Source organism: Diceros bicornis, chromosome 17 (genome assembly GCF_020826845.1).
Source record: "Diceros bicornis minor isolate mBicDic1 chromosome 17, mDicBic1.mat.cur, whole genome shotgun sequence".
NCBI lineage: Eukaryota > Metazoa > Chordata > Mammalia > Perissodactyla > Rhinocerotidae > Diceros > Diceros bicornis.
Genome location: NC_080756.1, coordinates 28,215,166 through 28,237,682, shown reverse-complemented (window position 1 = coordinate 28,237,682; position 22,517 = coordinate 28,215,166). Strand labels below are relative to the sequence as shown.

The window sequence follows — 22,517 nt, the reverse complement described above, 5'->3', positions numbered from 1 at the left end:
TTTTCCCGATTTTTCATTCCTGTCAGTAATAATGATTTATGATTATTTCAGAAACTACACCTACAAATTCAACATTTACAGGTAAAATCATCATTATGTTTTGAATGTGTATTTCTGGTTTCTTTTCTGGATAATCCCTTATAATTTCACATGAATCTGTGCCAGTAAAAGATATGCTGATAAATCTGCTGATACAAAAATTTTAAATTAAAATGAACATTTGCTAGAAAATATGTCAAAATATTATTTGATTATACTCTTTTGAATTGTTAGGAGTATGATTAGAACATACCATAGGTAATGTATGCTTATTAGTTAAATATCATCGTCCAAAGCTTGACATTTTTAGATACTCGCAACAAGTGGAATGAAAAAGAAGAAAATGTGGTCTCCTGTGAAGTAAATATTTTAAGTGTGATTACACTGGGAGATGATTTGAAAACACAGAAATAAAAAGTTAATTCATTTTTCTTAACTCATATATTTGCTGTAAGCTATAAGGAAGGGCGTTTCAGTTATGTTCATTCAAGAGATAGCTGGACAAAATGCAGTTTAACTTTCGTTTTAGGACTTTTAATTTACTGGCAATATAAGTGTACTTGGAGTTGCTGAAATACACTTACATACTTCAGTCTCCTGTGAGTCAAAGAGGGATTTCATTTCCTCTTGACTGATAAAATTGGAGGTGGTGTCAATTAAGAGATAGTACAGTAAATTGGAAGCCTTAGGTTTTGATAATATATTTAGCTGTGTGATCATCTGTAAAATGCTATTTATTTTAGTTATTTTTGGTCACTTAAGGCTAATGTATCACATCTCAGCATTCTGAACCTTATTTCTTGGCCTATAAAAAGACCTTATAAAGTTCCTGTAAGATTTTGGTTAAGTAGTAATAAGAGAAAATAATTAGTTATTTTTGTTGGTGGGCATACAATAAATATATAGTGTTATATGTATTGATTTAAATGAAAAATTGTTTTGTCGCTTAACCTCTGCACACAATGTCAGAAATTTTTATTTGCTTATGGCAACTGGTTTTTTGAACTAAATTTCCCAGCAAAAATTATTCAAGTAATCTATTTTCATAAATATTGTCTTTTCTAAACAGTTTCTACTACAACAGCTACCTCCATATTAAGCACCGAAGCAGGTAAAAAAAATGCTTATTAGTTATTTGGCTTCTAAACTAGCAGCAAAGTGAATTTGCAATTCAGGCATTTTGGCCTTTTTTTCAAATTTGTCATTCTCCATTTATTCATTTCCTAAATGACAAGTAGCAAGATCTACATCCAGCTGTAATATTAGTGAAGAATGTCTTCCCTATTTAGAAGTTGTGTGTCCTAAAAAGAACATTCTGCATACTACTTATTCGGAGAAAGTTGCTACTGCAGAAAATTCTAAATTCTTTGAAAATAATTTACAATTTCCCATTACTAACACCAAAGAATTTTAACTTTAATTGAATTATTTGTAATTAAAGCAGTGGCCAAAGGAGTACAAAAGTATATTAAATGTGTCAACATCCGATAAATGAATTTACTGTTACGTTTAATCACTTATTTGCATTCTAGAGATATCTAAACATGTCTAAATAAATACTTTTTAATCTTGTCTTTCAACACCATGTTAACATACTTTTCCAAACATTTGTCTCCTCCTTTGTATAGCAATTACACTGATAACCAGTAGCTCAGGCACAGGTAAGCCCTTATCTCCAACCACAACTTCATCAACAGGGCAGTAAAAAAAAAATGCAAAACTTTCTTTTGCAGCATTATACCTCTGCAATGACATTTTTAGGGAAAGTTTTTCTTATGTTTTGTTTTTAATGTTTTAGAGGAATCCTTTGGGAAAAAATGTTATACAAGATGATAAATTTCTTTAACCTTTTACTTGTTGTCTATGGATTTTAAAACTTTAATTTCACATTTTGACATCTATTCACCTATATGATCAAATTCTCTGAAATGTTAATTTCAAGTTGATTCATTTTATGTATGACAGTAGTATTCTCAGAAACATAACATTCCCTCTACACAAAACTTATTTTTTTTCCATTGTTTTCCCCAATTCAGCAGCTTCCCTTCCAAGGATTACAGCAACAAGCAGTGAAACAATAGGTAGGTGAATCAGAAAGCCTATAAAATGACAAAGTTTTTTACATATATTAAAAATTTTTTTCAACTTATATATTAGAATCAACATACCCACTTGCCTATACTTAGAACCATTTTCTTCCCCCTAACTGAGTACTTTTTCTCTTTCTTCTATTTATTACTTCCTCTAGTGTTTTTTTAAAATATACTTAAATTCATGATTTTTTTAAATTGAGGTATAATTGACATACAACATTATATTAGTTTCAGGTGTACAACAGAAATGATTTGCTATTTGTATACATTGCTAAATGATCACCACAATAAGTCTAGTTAACATCCTTGAAGTCACAAACCGTGGTTTGCCATCCTTGTATTCTCAATTGCACCTAGTGCCAAGCTATATAATAGTTAGTTTTCAGTAAATATTTGTAGAATAAATGAATGACCCTTCTTTTTCCCTGTCTAAAATTTATAGCTCAGGTTTTTTGTTTTGCCGTAGAATTTCTGGTGAAGGTTAAACTATTGGTTAGATATTATTTATACTGACAAATCTTACAGTTGATACATCTCATTTATTGGAGCTAATATTCCTTCTCTAGAATACAAAGATATAGTGTAAAATGAAGACTAATTTTGGATTATAATTTTATATCATGATAGAATTATGACTATAATTTGGGGTACTTTTGTAATTCATAATGTTATCTGATTTATTTGGTAATTAATATATTGCTTATATTCAGAGGGCAACTATATATATCTTAAAGTATCAGCCATCATGGTGTGGAATATAATTAAAAATGTCTAAACTAACATATATAATTCTTATCAAACTTTCTCTTATGTTGAATATCATTGGCAATGCTAAGCACTACTAGCTCTTCAATGTAAATCTTAGAAAGACTGACATGTTTCAGAAATATTTTTCTCTAATCTGTAATTGTAAATTAATTTCCAAAGGCCTAGTAACAATTTCATCCCAATCGTTCTTCTACGTTGCTTCATATACACTGCAGAATAATTTTTCAGTTGCATGTCATCTCAGCTGTAATCAATGGACTGAATTCCAAATTCTCAGCCTGATTCTGTTTCTAAAATGATTAATTTGGCTCAGTTATATAGCTCTCTTTTAGTTAAAATAAAATCATTCATTCAGCTATTAAAACTCTTGCATCTTGTGACTATTTAAAGAAATAAAATTGTTCTTGACTGTTGGTTTGATGAGTTGTATAGCTATACATGAGTCATAAGCAATTTGGATAACTATTTCAATTTGATGATGATGTCTGCATCTTATATCAAAATAGACACTCAGAACCAAAAAAATTGGTTTGATTTTTCCAGTTTAGACATATATTTGCTTCCCCCTGCCCAAGCATTCAGTTTTGAACATAATATTCTGGCAATTTTATTTTGTCAACACTTTGCATTATAGCAAGCAAACTTTTCACACAAAACAGAAAGTCATGAGTAGATTACCTAAAGAGCTTCTGTGAGCAACTGATGAAGTTTTAGATGTAAAATGTTTAATTAACTTTAAAGCTCTTTAAAAAAAATCTCATCAATAATCTTCACCATAGCATTTAAAAATTATAAATCTAATGTAGAGCTGAATTATAAGGAAAATTACCTAGACGATTTTTTTCCTGAATTCATTAGGTATTATTTATGACTTTTTATGCTTCATCTTACTAAGTCCTAATGCTTATTTAATTTCTCTGAAATTCCAGTAGATATTTCACACTCTGTAAGTATAATATTAATATTTACTAAAATACTTTATTAGTATTGTATTGTAAGATATAGTTAATAACTTTTAATGAGGGTTTACTACATTCTAGTCATTAAATCAAGTACTTTTCATTCAATATCTCATTAAATCTCAACAATCCCTTGATTAAGCACTATTATTGTCCACAACTCCTTTCTCCTACTTATTTTATATGGGAGGAAATGAAAAGAGCTTAAATAATTTTTCCAGGGTTACAGCAATGAAGAAAAAGGAATTTTCTGGTATGATGTAGAGAGAAATCAGAGTTGTTTTTCTTTTCCTTATTATCCATGAAAGCCAGAAATTATAATCAGAAATTATAACTTCAAAGATGTGAATCATTAAGGGTGCCCCAAAGTTATTCTAAAATCAGGAGACAAAACTAATTTTTAGAAGTTTATTTTTTTCATGCTAACATTGTCCAGTTCTACCACAAATTGTGTGTGTTTTAAATAAATTTATTCAAATAATCACAATATATAGAAAACATTGGTTATCAAATCAATATCTTTCCCACATTTATTAATAACATACATATAGCTTATCTTGTTGCTGGCATAAATTAGTGAGTGCTTATTCCCAGATGAACTAAGGCATACACAATTTTGGTTATTATTTAAATTTATATTTTAAAATGATTAGTGATAAGAGTTGGTTTAATTTAGCCCCTCATCCACTATGCCACATCTTTTTTTCTGAGACTGTGCCCATATCATAGGTAATAGGTAGAAATTTAGAAGTTATTGAAATAATATTGATTTAGTTTCCCCCAAAATCTGTGACTTGGGGGCTTGGATCATGCCACTTGGTCATCTTTGTTGATTCAGTTAACTGGATAGTCATAAATTGTCTACTTCAACTTGTGCTATGGACTCCTGGACTGGGTACAAAATATTTGGTATAAAATGTGACATTTCTGAATTTTAACAACTGGAATAGATAACATGTCCATTTCGGACTGAGGAATCACAATCTATATACAGTGAAGATGGCAATGAGAAGACTCTCAGAAAGTACTAGCTGTGTGTTTACTGATAGTTTTATTTTGAAGCTCTAAAAGAAAAAAAAAAGCCGTGTAGTGTTCTATTGTTTTTCAATTTCCGTGTAAGAATAAAACATTTCGTTTTAAGGCACACTAAAATATTTTTTCTTTTTAAACTTTTTTTCTAAATTCATCCAGTAAGCATCATGCCATAGTACATATAAAACAGTTTAAAGTGTTTGCTTTTAGAACGCTTTTAAAAGAAATAAAGATCCTTCTTGAGGAGCAATTGCCTTGCACAAATTGTGGGTTTGAAAGTCACATCCGTTTCTTTTCTGACATCAATGGTTTAAAAGTTAAACAGCGTTTGACGTATTGTGACAAATCCATTCCTACATTATGATTTTTGTTTTTAAGCTGTCTAGCAGTGAACCTCGCTTGATGAGTGATGAGAAAAATGGATCCATCCCCAAATAAGAGTTTAGTCATTATTACTGGCAAAGTTTCTTGTTTCTTTCTAAATACAGTATGCATCAACTAAAAATATTTAAATAGATACTGAAAAGCAAAAGTTTAATGTTTTCAGATATAATACAGCTAGGAAGATACATCATTTTGAACATGTATTGCCTCTCCATAAACTGTCTACAATAGATGGAAAGATTTCTTTCTTAGACATGGAAACCCATTTCATCCAGAATTTTGGTTTGTAGTCTCAGTGTTCTACATGTAATTTCATTTTGGATAATATATTAGTGCTTTTGAGTTGAACCAATATGATTAGTGTGGTAATTTAATTTAGTCAAATCTTTCTGCTTTTATTTTCTGCTTTGTCTTAAGATAAATCAATTATGTATAAAAACCTACAATTTTTGAACACATAGGTAAGGTTTATTTTAAAAAGAGACTGGACAGGGAGGCAGCTTTTTGCCATTATCTTATTCCCTGGGTGAAAAACTTTTGATCAAGTACTGGATCAAATACTTCCCTAAATCAAATACTTTTCACTGGCCATTTTTTACTTTTTCATTTTTTACTTATAACTTGAAAAGATAAAACATGTTGTTTTAAAGTTTCTTTCCATAAATTTAAATGACCTGTCTCGGATGGATCTAAGGCATTCCTGCCAGATAAAAGAAGGAATGAGTAGGTCCTCAGAAGAGGACTGATGATTCCTTTGACTTTACACTCAAGCGTCTTGGAAAGAAGTTGAGGTATGATTTTATTGTCGCACATATCTTTGAGGTAAATAGCATAGAAGCGAAGTGCACTTATGGTGAATTTAGAAAAACATTACAGAAAACTTTAAAAGCACGAGGGAAGCAACATACAAACCTTAAATTTTTTCCCCATGTTTTATATATCTATTTTCTTTTCTATACAGTAAATGCTTTCAATAGGTTAAAATACTTGGAGAGATTCCTAGCCAACCACTCCAATAAGTATGTTCTTTTTAGAAGAAAAATTATGCATTTGTTGTCTTTTTTCTTCTTTATATTGACAGATCTTGACACTGAACTCTGTTCTGAGTATTCGACATGTATTATCTCATTTGATACAGAAAACCCTATGAAGTGGGTACCATTATTTTCCCCAATTTACAAATGAGGAATTGGAAGCACAAAGAGGTTATGTGTCCAAGGTTACTTGCTAATAAGCAGCAGAGAGAGGATTAAAATCCAGGACATCTTTTTCTAGGTTCCAGCCCTGTGCTTCTGTGTTTTGATGTTTAAGAAAGAGAATAAAGTTGAATTTAATTTAAATCAGTTATTGAACTAGTGACATATGATTGCAGATTCCAATTTCAAATTGGGGCTGTGTTAAAATTTATAGTTTGTTTAGTAACTTTTCATTAAAACTAAAAAAAGCTCTTTGACAATATAGAATACTGATTCATATCATTAAAAAGAGGGTTTCTGTTACCTAACACTTTGATATCTTAAAACGCATTTTTTTCTTTTCTCAAAAAGTTAAAATCTCAGACTGTTACAACTATAAGTTATATATAAATTTTCTTTGTCTAATGTGCTTATTCTAAAATAGCATCAATCATAGAAAGAAAATAATTGCATCAGGCTATTATAAAGAGCCAGATGACTGTAGTGGGAAGTGGAGGCAGACGAATAAGAATCTGAATCCCTTCTTTTCTACTACTAGCTGTATGACCTTAGTTTAAGTCCCTCAAACACACTGAACATTAGTTTTCTCATTTGTTAAATGGGAAGAATGGTAATATCTACATTACAGGACTTGAGAAAGGAGAAAAGATGAGAGTGCAGCTTAGCAGAATACATAGTGAGGACTCAGTAAAGTCAACTTTATTACTAGTAACATTTTTTTAACGAATAACTCATTATGTAATTGAACTTAGATTTTAGCAGAGGAGTTTAGTGTTTTTCAGTAATTAATCAGAAACACATTGCTTCCTGAATTAAAACCAATTTTATGGATTTTTGATTTTCTTTCAGAAATAAGATATTTTGCAAAAACTATAAACTTTGCAGTACCACATTTGTTGTTTCTTAGGGAAAATGTTATGGATACTCCTAAAGCTTATCTTTCAGACATTTATATTAAGTAACATGGAATCCATTAAAGGAAAATGGCAGAATAACTTTTTTATAAAAATTAAAATGGTTCTTAGAAGTAACCAAAAAACTTAGTGGTAGCTGGAAAATTCTAAGATTTTATTTTAAGTTTAGCGTGAGGTGAAAAATAAATGGACACAGTCAGTCTGAAAATTTTTAGAGTGGATTACTACCTTGTAATGCACAGAGCTATCAATATTTTGGTAAAGGCAGTTCTTCCTATTAGTATTTATGTTTTGGCACCAAGGAAGCTGATACACAGTAATTCACAATATCAATTACTTTAGCATGTATGTTCATTTGCAAGTAATGAAAAAATCAATTGAATTTGTAATGGTTATGGATGTCAAAAAATGAGAACAGTAATGCTTTTTGTATCAGTGTTGGTAATTAAACCATGAAGAAAAGTGGATTCTCATATATTCCTGTTAGTAAAGGCTTATCCAGACTTTTATTGCTGTATCAACAATTTTGGACTTATATCTTCTGAAGTTCATTAGTGGGAAAAGGCAACTATATCATAGTAGCCTGACTGGTATGTACTCCAATCTGTGACTAGTTTAGATAACTCTTATGGTCGTGATGAAAGATAAGTTCTTGAGATCCACTTTGGAGCATGTTGCCATGTTAGCCACGCCAATTACAAGGAAAAGCCTATAAATGTGTTCTTTCATGCATATGCTAAAAATATTTGCCATCTGTTCACTACCATCTATAGTGTACCACTGTGTTCCCCTTAACTCCATGCTGATCAGAGTATATTCAGATGTGGAAATTTTGGAGAAGATGTGATTCTACTCCATGTGATATTGCTGCTTTTAATTAAATATAATTGTCTTCAATTTGAAAGAGCTCAAGTTACGATCACTGGAATTCTTTAAAGGTTAAATCTATACTGAGTAATGGAATCTGCACCAAAATCTTTTGGAGTATTGAGGTCGGTCCTGCTATGTCATTATAATCTTGATAGACTCTGTGGACAATAGTATAATAGTGTTTCTATGCTATCCTTGCATCCAGATCAGCAAGACATTTTAATTCAGATGTCTAGTTATTGTGTTCCTTAGTGAGAAAAGATATCAAGATCTGAACTGGTCTCTTGGTGGAGTCTGCTTGATACTGATTTGAGAATTCTTCTCAACTAAAGCTTGACACTAATTTTGAGAATTCTCACATAAACCTTCTCTCAAACTACTTAACATACTTATGATATACCCACTTGTGAAGTAATCAGGGGAGACAGGATATAGTTTATTTGATATTGTATTCTATAATTTATAGTCTAATTTCTAATATTTTCATTAATATGGTGAATGGGTAATAAAAAAACTTAAAAACTACAAGGGTGGTGTATTATACATAGTGGCAGCACATAAAAAGCAGTATGAGTGACAGTCCTAGGTACTAAGTGACTTAGATTTTAGTCCCAGCTTTGTCGCTGACAGCAGTGATCTTGAAATCACTTAACTTTTCTGAGCCTAATTCTTTATATACAGAGTAGGTATAATACTTTTACTTCATTCATTCATTCAATTGACAAATATTTATCAAGCACTTATTATGTGCTAGGCACTCTGCTATCGTGAGAGATTTAAAGGTGAGTTAAAATAGACGTGACCTCTGGCTTCATAGAGCCTATCGTCTAGTTAGGAAGACGGATATCAATCAAGTGATTACAAAAACAAATGGAAACTTGCATCAAAGACGAGAGTTATGAAGGCTTAAAATGGGGGTGGTGGGGTGGAGACGGAGTTTGATCAAGTCGAGATGGTCAGGGAAGACTGAAGAAAAGATGATTGAGTTGAGAACTGACCAATGAAAGGTTAACTAGGACAAGAGGAGAAGGAACGTGCTCCAAAGATGGGAAACTGCGAACAGCAGCTATGAAAGACTGAAGGAAGCCCAGTGTGGCCAGACAAAAAGTGAGGATCAATTAGAGAGATTGTGGGAGAAGTTTTTCTTCTTTTTTAAGTGGCAAAACTCTATAAAATTGTCATGTGACATTACCATATAAAAATATATTTCCAATAGAAATTAAGACTGAGATACAGAAAATACTTGACTTCAGTATTTATGAAAAACAGAAATTAATAAAGGCTTATTTTTAAGTCCACAGACCCCCTCAACAAACGTTTAATAAACTCCGACCACATTCCTGGCAATGGGGCAGGCATTGGGAATGCAAAGATAAAAACATGGCCTCTTCCTTCGGGAGTTTACTGGTAACTTCAAATTTATCTGCACACACTTCTGGGAATATATCCAAAGGAAATGGAAACACTAACTCAAAAAGATATCTGCACCCCCACGTTCATAGCAGCATTACAGTAGCCAACACATGGAAACAACCTAAGTGTCCATTGATGGGTAAATGGATAAAGAGATTGTGGTATATATATATATAATGGGATATTATTCAGCCACAAAAAATAAGGAAATCCTGGGGCCAGGCCAGTGGCGCGAGTAGTTAAGTGTGTACGCTCCGCTGCGGTGGCCTGGGGTTCGCCGGTTCAGATCCTGGGCTTGTACCGTCGTGCTGCTTGTTGAACCATGCTGTGGCGGCGTCCCATATAAAGTAGAGGAAGATGGGCACGGATGTTAGCTCAGGGTCAATCTTCCTCACTGAAAAAAAGAGGAGGATTGGCAACAGATGTTAGCTCAGGGCTGATCTTCCTCACCAAAAAAAAAAATAAATAAAATAAAAATCCTACCATTTGTGACAATATGGATGGACCTTGAAGGCATTATGCTAAGTGAGATAAGACAGAGGAAGACAAATACTGTATGGTTTCACTTATATGTGGAATCTAAAAAAAACAAAAAACAAAACCACCAACTCATAGAAAAAGAGATCAAACTTGTGGTTACCAGAGGCGGAGGGTGGGAGGAGGGGCAATTGGAATAAGATGATCAAAAGGTACAAACTTCCAGTTATAAAATACCTAAATACTAAGGATATAATATACAGCGTGATGACTATAGTTAACACTGCTGTGTGATGTATAGGAAAGTTGTTAAGAGACTAAATCCTAAGTGTTCTCATCACAAGGAGAAAATTTTTTTTCCTTTATTCTTCTTTTCTTTTTGTTGTATCTATATGAGAAGACAGATGTTAGCTGAACCTATTGTGGTAATCATTTCACAATATATCTAAACCAAACTATCATGCTGTACACCTTAAACTTATACAGTGATGTGTGAATTATTTCTCAATAAAACTGGAAAAATACATTTAAAAAATAATAAAATAAATAAATATAAAAACAAAATAACAACAACAACAACAAAACATAGCCTCTTCCTTCAGGAGTTTACTGGTAACTTCAAATTTATCTCCACGTACCTGCTATATTAAATCATAAAAATAAATCCTAAAAAGTATTTCTCCTTCTCGCCACCCCAAACCCTTATAGACTAAATGCTACTTAGTGGAAAAAATATCCAAGCCACAGCCAAGAAGAAATAGAATGAATTCAAGGAAATCACAAACTGCAAAATCAGCCTTTGCCCAACAGAGAATTAACTTTGTCATTGTTGATATATATTTATTCCATACACACACACACACACACACACACACACACACACACACACATATGCATTGGAAAATACATCATAATGTTACTATTTTTAAAATGAAATAAAAATTTATTGTTAACTCTCAGCACTAAATATATTGCAAACTACTGTGTACTGAAAACTAACAAGTGAGCAATCTTTCTGGTATTCTCCCTGGAAGTCAGAAAAATTCACATTTCTCTTTTTCTTATCAGGAACAACTCTAAGTCCTCTCAGTGAATCTTTTACTACAGGTCAGTATATTAATTCCTGGTTTTATATGTGAGATAAAAATATCTAACAGCATAAATTATTAGTAACTTTGGGTTTTTAAGGAAGAATTTATATGAAAGTTTGGCTTTTGAAAAAATATTTCAAATAAGTAGTTTACTAGGCTTTTCCCACTGGTTTTGAACTTTTTTAAAAGCTGAATTTAACTTGTGTTTGACCAGGTTATATTGATTGGCTGTAATATAGTTTCCAGTTTCATTTTCTTTCTTATCATTAACTATTAACATAGCATCCACAACAGTACCAAATGATATAAAGCTCAGAATTTAAAAAAAAATGAATATGGGTTGAGAGAAAATGTGTATATCTAATGACATATTTTGCTCCTTTAGGTGTTTTAAGTGTAAAAGTAGCAATTAGCTATTTCACAATAATATTTCATCATTGTTACCAACAGCCCTGAGTGACAGTGTGATTAGGGCATAAAGTTCCATTGAGTTGAAAGCAACCTTGTTGAGAAAAATGTGGGAAGACCTAGTGTGATCCTATTCAAGATGCAGAGAACATGATTTTGTTAAAAAAAAAAAAAAATAGCAAAGACTAAACCAAAATCTTAAAGGAAAATAATATTAGAACAAAAATCTTAGGGAACTCTGGACAGAAAGTCACTAGATTTATTATTTTATTTTCTATGGTAGGAATTGGTTGAACAGTTAAATCGTCCATTGGTAATAGAGTCCAACCACACTTTAGATGAGAAGTTCATTTTATGTTTTTCTCAGGCGTTACTAGAACAGTTCCTGTCACCTCGACAGCTGGAAGTGCAGGCTCAACAGGAGTGGTGGGCCCCACCTTCACAAGTCCCGGCCTCATATCAGCTAAATTAAGTTCAGAACACAGTATACCAGCCACAGCTAAGCAGCTGGTTTCAGGCAATGCTGCAGAGTATAATATTTTACAAAATGAAAATATCAGACTTCAGTGTAAAAATCTTTAGTTTTCTCACAAGTTGCTCTCTTAAAGCATATGATGGTGCTACAATTATATATACCCATTACCTTGAGAGGTGGTAGTGTGCATGTACTTTTTTAGCAAGTGTTTGTTTTTTCTTTTCCTTCCTCGGGGACAACTGGGATGTCAGCGAGTGCAACTACGAGAGCTGAAAATGGGAGCACAAGTGATACGGGCTTCAGAGCAGGTGAGACAAAAAATGAGTCAAGTACCATCCTCTTTCCACAAGTAGTCCCCCATTTCAAGTCAAGAACAGCTGTACCCTGAGTACAGCATTAGGTCATGGGGGTCCAGTGTCAGTGCTAAGTCAGCTGGATGACTTTGGGAAAAAATTCAATAATTCGTATTTATATATTAATAAAATATTAGTGATATATTTCAATGGCACACCATAATTTCTAAATTATGCTTAAATATATAAAATGTAATTTAATCCACATTACTACGGTGGTAGTTAGGTGTCTTTATTCCTATGAGGAAGAAAATATTAAAAGTTCTCAGAGCTGGCAGAGGCGGGATTAGAACCCAGGACTGTTAGCCTCCTCTGTAATAGTTAGCTCCACAGTTCTGTACTCTGTGCATAAGAACATCCATCCAACAAAAACCAATGAGGATATGCTTGTCCTTGTGCATCATTAACTAAATTGCTACTATTGTTGGTTTCATGAATAAAATATTATTGCCATTCTTTAAGCATAGATGATTTTGATTAAAAACAAACAAGCCTGTGTTCACTCCTGCCCCTTATGCAGTCAGTTTCTAATTTTAAGTACTTAAATTTCCTCGCCTCTGCATCGTATTTGCCTCTGCTTTTGTTCAGCTGTTAAATATTTCCCACCTAATCTCTGCAGTCGTGCACCTAGCTCACCTTCCTCTAACGCAATGTGTTCGAAGTGTGGTTCCCAGCCCAACAGTGTCAGCATCTCCTAGGAACTTGTTAGAAATGCACATTTTTGGGGCCACCTGCCCAGAAGCAGAAGCTCTTGGAAGGGAACCCAGCAATCGTGTATTAAGAAACCAATGCTTATCAAATTCGAGAACTACTGCTCTAATGTTTCCACTCTTTCCCCACATCCCTCCCGATTAACACTCTAGTCAATACCACGCCAGAATGAACTTCCCAAAACTCAACTTTCATCATGTCACTTCGCTACTTAAAATCCTTCAATTGTCCTGATTGCTTTTAGGGTAAATCAAAATTCCTTTACATACCATTAAAAGGCATTTCTTTAGTGTATGCGTGGGACTTCTCCCTATGCATTTATTAACTGCTCCATGGCCTAATTTTATTTTTCATATATTTATTTTCCCTTAGCAAATTTCTTGATTTAAGATTTGTGTCTTAACTACTTTTTGGAATAAGATATAGTTTACATAAAAAATAATGTGTTCAAAGATATGATCTGTAGCAGCACAAATTAAGAAACTGGTTAATTCCAGTTAGATCAGAGAACTGACTGAAATTTTAGGGTGATGACCATTTAGTTTATATTTCCTAAAATTTGAATCAGAATTATTTGAGTAATAATGACAAGTCAATTTTTCTGTTTTTTCCAAATCTTCCCTTCAAAACACTATCATACTGGATTGTCACTATAATTCGTATACTCTCCCAATACTGTGTGTATCAGGCGTAACAGGAGAGTCTGTTGGAACTCCCACTGGAACTGGCGGTGGCATAACAGCTAGATCACCTTTCACTGGTTCCAACCCCGCTGGGAACTCGGCAGGCAAGGCGCAGGCTCACCTGGGCCCTTTGTCGGTGCTCCATTGCAAGCTTAGATGAGACCCCAAGTTCTTATGAGGAGTTGAAGTGAGTTTAGCAATGGCTATGACTTTAATAGCTAATAATTTTAAGACAAATGAACATGGGTAGTTTGAGCATTTTCACACAACCGTCTATATAGACTAGAGTTGCCAGATAAAATACAGGATGCCATTTACATTTGAATTTCACATAACTGAGGAACAATTTTTTAGTGTAAGTATGTCCCATGCCATAATGGGGGACATGATTGTTGTTTATCTGGAATTCAAATTCAACTAGGTGTCCTGTATATTTATTTGCTAAATCCAGCAACCCCAACGTAGCCTGAGCGCCATTGTTCTTTTCAATTAGGAACAACAGGAGGGGAAAATGCAGCCACCACTGGAGCTGCTGGGGAAAACACTTCTGGAGCCTCAGGTACTGAAAGAATATAATCAGAATAAATCCAGACAATAGGAATGTGATTTCTTTACTTAAAATTTTGTCAGAGGCATGGTTTCCTGGGAAATTTAACTATTATTTGTGCAATGTCAAGACTGAAGTTTAGGGGCCAGCCCGGTGGCGTAGCGGTTAAGTTCCTGTGCTCCGCTTCAGCGGCCCAGGGTTTGCAGGTTCGGATCCCGGGCACGGACTGACGCGCCACTTATCAAGCCATACTGTGGCGGCGTCCCATGTAAAGTAGAGGCAGATGGGCACATATGTTAGCCCGCCCAGCGTCAATCTTCCTCAGCAAAAAAGAGGAGGATTGGCAATAGATGTTAGCTTAGGGCTAATCTTCCTCACACAGAAAAACAAAAAACAAAAAACCCCTGACGATCAGAAATAAATCAAGAGATATTTATTGTGTGTGTCACATCACACTGGGTGCTCTAGACAACATAGGAGAGGAGTAAGGCCGTTGTTCTCTTAGAATTTCATTTTTGAACAGGAGAAATGAATATTTATGTGCATGCAAAGGCAAGAACCATGCAAAGCAGAAGATAATCAAAGTCAAGGAAATATTCAGCGACAAGTGTTGGAGTGGGAACTCAAGAGGAAATTCCAGTAAGGGAACTGATTAGTTGGGGTTAAAAACAACAGAATTATTCTATTCTGAAAAGAATCTGATGTTATGATTAGCACACTATGACTATATCTATGTGCTTTAACTTGAGCAAAAACTCAAAACATAAGTAAGCTGAGTGAAATTTTGGGGGTATGTTCGATTTTAGGGACGTAAAGTGCAGTTGTATTTCAGGTGTCGGAGAAATAGAATTGAAAACAAAATCTTCTCCAGACCTGGAGACCCTGTCCACAGAAATAGTAGAGAAAGAAAATAGTTTTATTATAGAGTATGCCTTAGACCAGAATGTGATATGAATCACAGGCAATTTGCTAAGCAATTGTAAAGACAGAAAGAGATCTCACCAAGTAGACACATCCCATTACATACCTGTTCTCAAGAAAAATAACTAGTCCTCAAGTAAGAGGACTTAACAGCACCATTTATTACACATAGTTTATCCTAAATTCACTTGGTAATTGGAGTGATGATCTGGTTAGTTAATTGGTTTTATACAAAGGAAAAATAAACTATTTTGATGACAGCAGGAAGCTCTATAAATAGAGGGAGATGGGAGTGCTCTCTCCCTTGATGTTTACATTTCAAATAGCTAGCGCCCAGGTCCTTGAGAAAGACATTCCTGGGTCATTAAGCTGGCAAGAGGCCTATTTAGTTTTTAAAAAGATTTACATACATTTCAAAGACACAGAGAAAGAACTTAAAATTACAAATTTTCGGAAGTAAATGCTCTAAGAAAAGGAAGGGGGAAGTCTGTTTCTTATTTTCAATAGACAGAATTATCCTTTTATTTTAAGTTTTTATTTGTCTTGATACAGACCATCCTCATAAGATGATCAGTTTTATATTTTACTTAGCTAACTTTTTTTTTCTATTATAAAATTAAGCCACTCCTGGGTTATCAGCTGGAACAACCCCTGAAGCTCGAGGTGGCAGCACCCTTGGGGAACCAGCCATTGGCATCACAAGTTCTGGTAAGTCAGACAAGACTGGACCTGACTTTTCAGCTGTTCCCAGCCATACATTCCTCAGCAGAGTGTGATCTGGGCTAAGGACCTGATCCTTAGTTTGCATAGATGCTCTTAGAATTGAGTGGCATTTAAGCTCAAGGAACCAATGGAAAATTAAAAAAAAAAAAAAAAAGAACGAAAGAGTGAGGAAAATGGTGGCTGCATACACTAGAATCAACACATACCTCCTTCTAGAAACCATAAATATCAACACAGAGCCCACACCTAGAGTGATTAGAGGAGACAGAGAAGACTAAGACTCCAAATGTAGCTGGAAAAACCCAGGACCCTGTCACCGTGGCTGAAATCAATGAAAACAATGACCAGGGATGGAGGAAAAGAAAAATGGTTTAATTTTGCCAGCAAAGAGGCTGCAGTGGGCTCATGCCCCAAGACCCACAGTACTACTGAGGCATTGGGAGTTGGGGTTTTTAAAAGAAAATCTGTGAGAAAGAATGTACCCTTGGTGACTGTGAGTATTTGTTGGAGGCGAGATCCCAGCCCTCTGGCGCCAAGCCAGCTGTTATCTCTATCTACAGCAGGAGATTTAGGGCTCCATCAATCAGTCTTCCCGCCTCACCTGAAATTGGGCCCTGGGGAGTGGAAGGAAACTGCTGCCAATTAATGATTACAAGTTTACAAGGTTTTAGGTAGGGGAGGGGGAGCTGTGGCTTTGCAGTCCCGTGTCCTCCCATCAGCCTGCGTTTAGCCAAGATAAGGGAAGTTGCAGGTGTCCTCCGTTTGTCTGTCCCTGTGATGAATGGTGGATTCGGCGCCGGGAACCAGGATTTGGGGAGCTTTAGCTTCTTGATAATTTCAAGATATCAGTCTCCCTATAACAAACCTCAAGAACTGGTCATTAGCCAGAATTTCAGTTTGTTGCCACCTGGGCTTTTAACAATTTATTACCTCCATTTGTCTTGCGGAATTCAGGGACACAAAGGATAAAACAACCAATATCTACATGTGAATGTAACTTAGAGAAGCAGGGAAGGGGGAATGAGTGCTTCCTGGTTTTTAACCCCATATATCCTGGGTTCAATGTAGGGGAACAGATATCAGGGCCAGCATCACAAAGACCGGCAAAGATGGCTCTGGGGCTCATAGTGGAGCTGAGATTTAGGTCAGGGCATCCCAGAAGAGTGGGAGGTATAGAGAGGTGCTTAAGAGTGGTAGAACATAAATAGCACCAACTAGAGTTCACCCCTGAAGGAAAGGGCCCCACTCTGAGTGGAGAATACTGAGAGAAGACCTGAGACTTGGCAAGTCAGAACACTTGTGGATGTGGAGTTGAAAGAAAGGGGATAGGAGATTTCATAGAATGAGAACTGGCAGTCTTGGGAAGGCACTTGACGGCTGGTGGAAGAGACAGAGGCATATTGGAAGATGGAGGAATCTTTGGAGCCTCGACGTCAAAGAAAAAAGAAAGAATTATTTGAAGCCAAGGGTTTCAAGAAAACAGATAATAATTAAGAATTAGAAGACAGACAACGGGAAGGTGCCACTTACAAAAGAAGCTTCCCTTCACTGTAACAACATAAGAGGAAGCCCTGGATCTGAGAAATCTGGTGAGCCACAAAAAAGCCTCTTTGCTGCCCACTGCATAGAATCTCCTGCTACTGTTTTGAGAAAATCTAATGCAAAAAGCATGAAAAATAAAAATAAATTTCAATATCTATATGAAGCTATTCCTTTGTATACATTTTCAGAAATTTTCAGCCATAGCAAGGAAATTCTAAAAATCTAGTCACAAAGCAGAGGAACACTAAGCATAATATGAACATGAATTTAAAATAAAGAAACAACTGCAGATATAAAGAGGCATCAAAATTATAAATTAAAAAACTCAGGGTAAAAATACATAAACAGTAGGAAGATGATAATTGGAATTTATGAAAACTCAGGAGAGATATTAAAAAAATCATTCCAAAAGTAAACACCCGATAACAACCGATAGGTTCTTTACCTGCCCAATAAAACTGGTACACCAGGCTTATGGCAAGGAAAGTTTTTATTTCAGGTGACATCAGCCTAGAGACGAGAGCTCTCAAATTTGTCCTGTCTCCCCAAAAGATGGGAGGCAAGAGGTTTTACAAGTTGTGAGGAATGTAGCTGCTCATAGGGAGGGGGAGCCTGTGGCCTTGCTGGTCGGGCCTTTCCCATCAGCTTGCGTTTGGCCTTGTGAGGCTGCTGGCAGGGAGGAGGAGGGCGACATAAGGTGGGTGTCCTTCAACCATCTCTGGAGTGGATGGTGGATTCTGGTGCCAGGAAGCCAAGGAGTTGAGGTCTGAGAAGCTTTAGCTTCTTGATATCAGTTTCCCTGTAACAAACCTCAAGAACTGGTAATTAGCCAAAACTTCAGTGTGAGCCCAGCTTGAGGCCACCTGGGCTTTGAACAATTTGTAACTTCTATCTGCCTTGCGAAGTTCAGGGATACAAAAGTTTAAAAAACTTATATTTATGTATGAATATAACTTAGAGAAGTAGGGAAAGAGGATGAGTGCTTTTGGTTTTAACCCCAGATATTCTGGATTTAATGTAAGGGAACTGATATCAGGGCCGGTATCAAAGGTACCCCACAGAGGAAAAATAAGACTGAAGTACAGCAAAGAGATTAGAGGGTAGATTTCAGAAGACTCCCCTGCCCCCTGGCCCTCCCCCAAAATTGCAGACATTTTTTAAAAAGATAAAGTGGATCAGAGGAGGACATAGTTATAGGAAACAGACAAAAATATTCTACATATATATTATTGCAGTTTCTGGAGAAGAAAAAGCAATGAAACAGAAAAAATATTCAAAACTGTAAATCAGAACAAGTTTCCTGAAATTCAAAAAAAAATACCTAAATCTACATATTGAACGGACCTACCATATTAATCCGGAACAGCGAATTCTGTGACTTATTTTAGAAAACTGTTAGACTTGAAAGATAAAGAAATTCTCCAGACCTCAAGGAAAAAGACAAAGTCATTAAAAAAGAAAGAAGATCAGTTTAGCGTTAGACTTGTCAGGAGTAGAGTAGCATTTATAAGATACTCAAGGAAAATGTGGGCCAAGGGTTTTCTATCCAGCTCAATGTAATTCAAGTAAAAAGGTTATAGGAAAATAGTTTAAAAAATGAAAAAATTCAGGGAATTATATACCCATGAACCCTTCATAATAAAATCACTAGAGGATGAAGTGTTAAGCAACAAAGAGATGCTTTGAAAATGAACAAAAAGATGATAGCACTGACTATTATTAACAGTTCCTCTAAAACTAGAACAAAGGTTGAAAGAAAGATGGAGAAAAAAATATATGAATGTTACATATTTGACCAAGTAGAAATATCACATCAATAAATAGACAGGAATAAGATAGAAAATGAGATAAGCCTATAGATTAGGTAACATGTAGTAGTAGTCAAACAAATTATTTAAAGTTCATGAACCAAATAAGAGAAACTTAAGTTTATTAAAGAATAAAAAAATGAACATTAAGAAAGAAAATGGTGGGCTGGCCCTGTGGCTTAGTGGTTAAGTGCTCGTGCTCCGCTACTGGCGGCCCGGGTTCAGATCCCGGGCGCGCACTGACGCACCACTTGTCCGGCCATGCTGAGGCTGCGTCCCACATACAGCAAGTAGAAGGATGTACAACTATGACATACAACTATCTACTGCGGCATTGGGGGAAAAAAAAAAAAGGAAGAGGTTTGGCAATAGATGTTAGCTCAGAGCCAGTCTTCCTCAGCAAAAAAAAAAAAAGAAAAAGAAAAAGAGGAGGATTAGCATGGATGTTAGCTCAGGGCTGATCTTCCTCACAGAGAGAAAGAAAATGGTATTTACTTAAATTAGAAAGTACAGAAGAGGAAGAGGTGAAGGGAAGAAGAAATTATGGGTGAATTTTATTGCTGCTCACAGGGGAGAACCAATAGACACTACCTGAAGGAAAATTGGGAGGACACTAATGGGATTATATAAGAACATTACTATAAAAATATAACCTTTCTGGGCCGGCCTCGTGGCTTAGCGGTTAAGTGCGTGCGCTCCGCCGCTGGCAGCCCGGGTTCGGATCCCGGGCATGCACCGATGCACCGCTTCTCCAGCCATGCTGAGGCCATGTCCCACATGCAGCAACTGGAAGGATGTGCACCTATGACATACAACTATCTACTGGGGCTTTGGGGGAAATAATAAATAAATAAATAAAATTAAAGAATATATATATATAACCTTTCTAACTATCAAAGAGAAATAAGGAGACGGCCCGGTGGCGCAGTGGTTAAGTTTGCTCATTCCACTTCAGCTGCCTGGGGTTTGCTTGTTCGGATCCTGGGCTTGGAGCTACTCACTGCTCATCAAGCCACCTGGGGCAGCGTCCCACATAGAAGAAGTAGAAGAACCTACAACTAGCATATACAACTATGTAGTGGGGCTTTGGGGAGAAAAAAGAAAAAGAGGAAGATTGGCAGCAGATGTTAGCTCGGGGCCAATCTTCCCCGCCCCCCAAAAAAGAAGAGAAATAACAAAGTAAAAAAAAAGCAATTTAAGAGTTTGCATAGCCAAAGACAAATGGATGAAATTAGAATCCAAAAGCACGTTAAAATAATGTTTAATAGTAATTGCTATTAACTTTTAAAATTTTTTTCAAAATTAGGAAATCCATTCATATAGTTCATGATACTAATAGATCTAAGAGAAATAAAAACAGCTAGGTATCTACATAGAAGCTAAAAAGGCGTTTGGTAAACATTCAATAACAATTTCTGACGGGAAAAAACACTCCAAAGTAAACAACCTGCTCAAGCAGTGTCCATATGTGAGCACTGCTCCTAGACTCAATATCATGCTATTCAGTGACCAAGTCACTTAACCTCTGTAACCTCAGTTTTCATACCTGTAAAAAGTGGGCAATGTAATCTATTGAATGGGATGGTGCTGAGGATCTAATGACATAATGAATAAATGTATGTCAAACACATTTTTTGAAATGTATAAAGGGTAATAATTATTATTGATATAGATAAATGGACATTTCTGTAATCTTTAGTTGGAAGTCAATTCAACTTAGAATTGGTTATCTCATAGTTTAAGAAATTCTGTGAATGAGCCCTTTCTGTTTTTTCCTTTATAACAGGTACACCTGGAACATCAGGTGGTGCAAGTAGTAGAGGTGAGAGTACATCTGGGTCCCCCAATAGTGGTGCTACAAGCTCTTCAAATAAACCAGGTGAGATGAGCAAAACAAAAAGTTAGAGGGCCGGCCTGTGGCTTAGCGGTTAAGTGCATGCACTCCGCTACTGGCGGCCCGGGTTCGGATCCCGGGTGCGCACTAACGCACCGCTTCTCCGGCCATGCTGAGGCCGCGTTCCACATACAGCAACTACAAGGATGTGCAACTATGATGTATAACTATCTACTGGGGCTTTGGAGGGGAAAAACAAAAGGAGGAGGATTGGCAATAGATATTAGCTCAGGGTTGATCTTCCACACACACACACACACACAAAAAAAGAAACAAAAAAGTTACAAAAATCTGAGCCAGTGTAGAAACTTGTTTATAAAATGTTATTCAGTAGAATATTTATTCAGCTGAAAGTCTTTCCTGCTTGAAAATTAGAGCACTGTAACTCAAATATTATGTGAATCAATTAGGAAGATTGCCATTAAATTCTTTGTTTGTTACTCAGTATTTATGCACTATTGGGGTATTAGTTAGTGCCACCCATGATGTCACCAATAATGACACTGATCCAACGGTTCAGGTGTTCTCCATTACTAAACAAGACTAATGCAACATTTTAAATCTGATATTCTTATATGGCCAATTTAGAAATCACTGGTATGTTACTTGATATAACCATAGTGGAGTTAAGTAAAAAATAATAGTAACCATCTAACATTTCATCTTAAATTTGACCCTTAAATGTTGTTTCTGAGTTAGGGACTGTTTGCTTATCCAGTTAGTTACATTTCGTTATTTAAAGTCTGCATTGCTCTACACAAAATCACTTAGATAACAAACAAAAATAAATATGGATTAAAAGTACTAAATAATTAGAAAATGATTTGTCAGCTATTTTTGCATTTCATTGATTGATAATATGATTTTTCCATAACAGAAATATTTAAGAGTTCAATAAATTCTTTTCTTTCTTGAGTAATAGGCTGCTGGATATTAAAAAATTATTAGGCATCAATAAGGATATTTAAATTTCAAGATAGAATTTTCCTTTTTACAATCTCTTGCAAAAAAAGCACTATCTTTAGTATTAGAAATTTTTCATGGTTCTTTATATTAGAAAATGTCATGGTTTAAAATATTAGGGCCGACCCCGTGGCTTAGCAATTAAGTACACGTGCTCCACTACTGGCGGCCGGGGTTCAGATCCCGGGCGCGCACCTATGCGCCGCTTGTCTGGCCATGCTGAGGCCGCGTCCCACATACAGCAACTAGAAGG

General features: G+C 35.4%; 1 protein-coding gene across 1 annotated transcript in view; it reads left to right on the top strand.

The window, feature by feature from the left end:
* Window positions 1-22,517, top strand: part of MUC19 (mucin 19, oligomeric) — a 143,905-nt gene that overhangs the window by 53,190 nt on the left and 68,198 nt on the right. Inside the window, exons 42-49 of the mRNA XM_058557397.1 lie at window positions 52-81; window positions 1,109-1,150; window positions 1,668-1,700; window positions 2,076-2,120; window positions 11,214-11,252; window positions 12,371-12,427; window positions 15,956-16,042; window positions 21,194-21,286. Coding sequence (XP_058413380.1) covers window positions 52-81; window positions 1,109-1,150; window positions 1,668-1,700; window positions 2,076-2,120; window positions 11,214-11,252; window positions 12,371-12,427; window positions 15,956-16,042; window positions 21,194-21,286 — 426 coding nt within the window. The remainder of the gene's footprint in view (window positions 1-51; window positions 82-1,108; window positions 1,151-1,667; window positions 1,701-2,075; window positions 2,121-11,213; window positions 11,253-12,370; window positions 12,428-15,955; window positions 16,043-21,193; window positions 21,287-22,517) is intronic.